General features: G+C 41.5%; 1 protein-coding gene across 1 annotated transcript in view; it reads left to right on the top strand.

Annotated features, from left to right (window-relative positions):
- LOC138861934 (uncharacterized) overlaps positions 1-1,920 on the top strand; it is a 5,124-nt gene extending 3,204 nt beyond the window's left edge. Inside the window, exons 5-6 of the mRNA XM_070122401.1 lie at positions 415-501; positions 1,664-1,920. Of these exons, the coding sequence (XP_069978502.1) occupies positions 415-501; positions 1,664-1,920 (344 nt within the window). The remainder of the gene's footprint in view (positions 1-414; positions 502-1,663) is intronic.
- Positions 1,921-2,021: the final 101 nt, after the last annotated feature.

Here is a 2,021-nt window from a genome sequence, read left to right as displayed (position 1 = left end):
ATAAAGAGCAAAGGGCCAAGAACACTACCCTGAGGAACCCCAGAAGATACATGAGAATACGAGCTGAAACTACCATCAACATGAACGCGCTTGCTGCCTACCAGTTAAAAATACTTAAAACTTTACCACCTACACCAAAAGACTTTAACTTAAAAATTAAACCCTTGTGATTAACGGTGTCAAAAGCTGCACTAAAATCCAGCGAGACAAGTCTTGACTCATGACCCTTATCTAAAGTAGACTGCATTTCATGCACCAACATAAGCAGTGCATCATTGCAGCCGAGTCCCTTTCTAAAACCAAACTGAGTTTCTGGAAGAAACGGTCTCAAATGTACAGAAAGAAGTTTGACCAGCAAACGTTCAAAAACCTTGGATAAAATTTGTGTAATTGAAATGGGCCTATATTCAGTAGGTGAAGACTGTAGTGGGCCCTTGGGAATAGGGGTAACATTACCAAAGCACCAGCAATCCGGAAATGACCCTTTACGAACTAAAAGGCGTAAGATTACGGCTAATTTAGGAGCTAATTGGCCATTTAGTCTTTTTAAAATCAAAGGAAACAAGCCATTAGGGTCTACTCCACCATATTCATCTATTTCAGATAACAGATACTTGATTTCAGAGGACCTGAAAGCAAATGAATTAAAGCATGGCAATGGGTGACATGAAGGAGGAAGTTCAATATCTAAACTTTGTTTTGAAATAAAACAATCTGCTAACAAGGTAGCTTTCTCAAACTGACTATACGTAACACTACCATCAGGTTTCATTGAAGGAGGAATGGAGGACTCAAGACCAAACAGAGATGTTTTTAGTGTTGACCACCATTTATGCGGCTGTGAGAGAACTACTTTCAAGTGAGCATTATATTCAGATTTAGCCTTCTTATAAACATTAGTTGCTGTATTTCGCATGGCAACATAATTCTCCCAACAAAGACGAGTACGGTTAGCAGACTAGAGATTGTAGGCAGCATGTTTGTCCCTATAAGCCTGGTGACACCGTTCGTTAAACCATGCTTTATCATGTGAACGAGATTTCTGAGTTTTGCTGGGTACAAACTTCATTATGATGTCCAACAATAATAAATTAAAAGCTTTAACAGGACAAGGAGCATTGTAAACATTTCGCCAAACAATGCTATTAAAAGCATGGTGGACATCATTCCAGTTAATTTTAGATTTTAAGAAGACTTGTCTAGTTAGCGTAAAATCTGGCATGTAAGATCCAGCTGGATCTTACATGCTAGACTACAGTGGTTGGAAGAACCTATTGGCGCGATAGAGTCTACATCAACTACCCCTCTCACATCAGTTAGCAAAAGATCCAAAAGATTGCCACTCCTGTGAATTGCACCACGGACTAACTGCTCACAGCCAACCACATTGCAAAATCTAATGCAGAAATGCCATGTCGGTCAGTTGGGTACACAGAATTCAGCCAGTCTCGGTGGTGAGCATTAAAATCACCTATGAATATAAAACAAGATTTAATATCATTCTCTTGAATAGAAATGTACGAAGTCAACAAACAATCATAAATACTGTCATCAGAGTTGGGACTTCTATAAAGACTAAAAATGTAAAAATTATTAAAACGACTACACAGTCTCACAACCATGTATTCGTGACAACCACATTCATACTTTGTAAAACGACTAGCATTAAAACCAACTCTAGAATACAAACAACATACGAGCGGTATAAAGGGTGCAATACATGCAATACCTACTTCCCACGTGTGTCCACATCTAGACCTCGTGGTCTGGCAGGGGCTCCATGTGCGCGCCCCACGCTCACTGCCCCTCGCTTCACCCACGCCTGTTTGCACCCCTAGCGCCCCCTTTGGCCGGATAAAAGGGAGGCCAATCTTGACCCAGTCTCACACCTTCAGCGACCTTCTCTGTGACCGCTTCTGACCTGCGTTGCCCCTCCCGGCTCTCCAGCCGGGGGATCCACCCAGCGCCGTTCTTCGTGTATCGTTATTCTTGTGTATGTGTTGTAACTCTTAGCAATAAAG

This window comes from Penaeus vannamei, chromosome 6, assembly GCF_042767895.1.
Source record: "Penaeus vannamei isolate JL-2024 chromosome 6, ASM4276789v1, whole genome shotgun sequence".
Classification (NCBI taxonomy): domain Eukaryota; kingdom Metazoa; phylum Arthropoda; class Malacostraca; order Decapoda; family Penaeidae; genus Penaeus; species Penaeus vannamei.
Note: the sequence above shows the minus strand (reverse complement) of the source record. Positions and strands in the feature narration are given on the sequence as shown.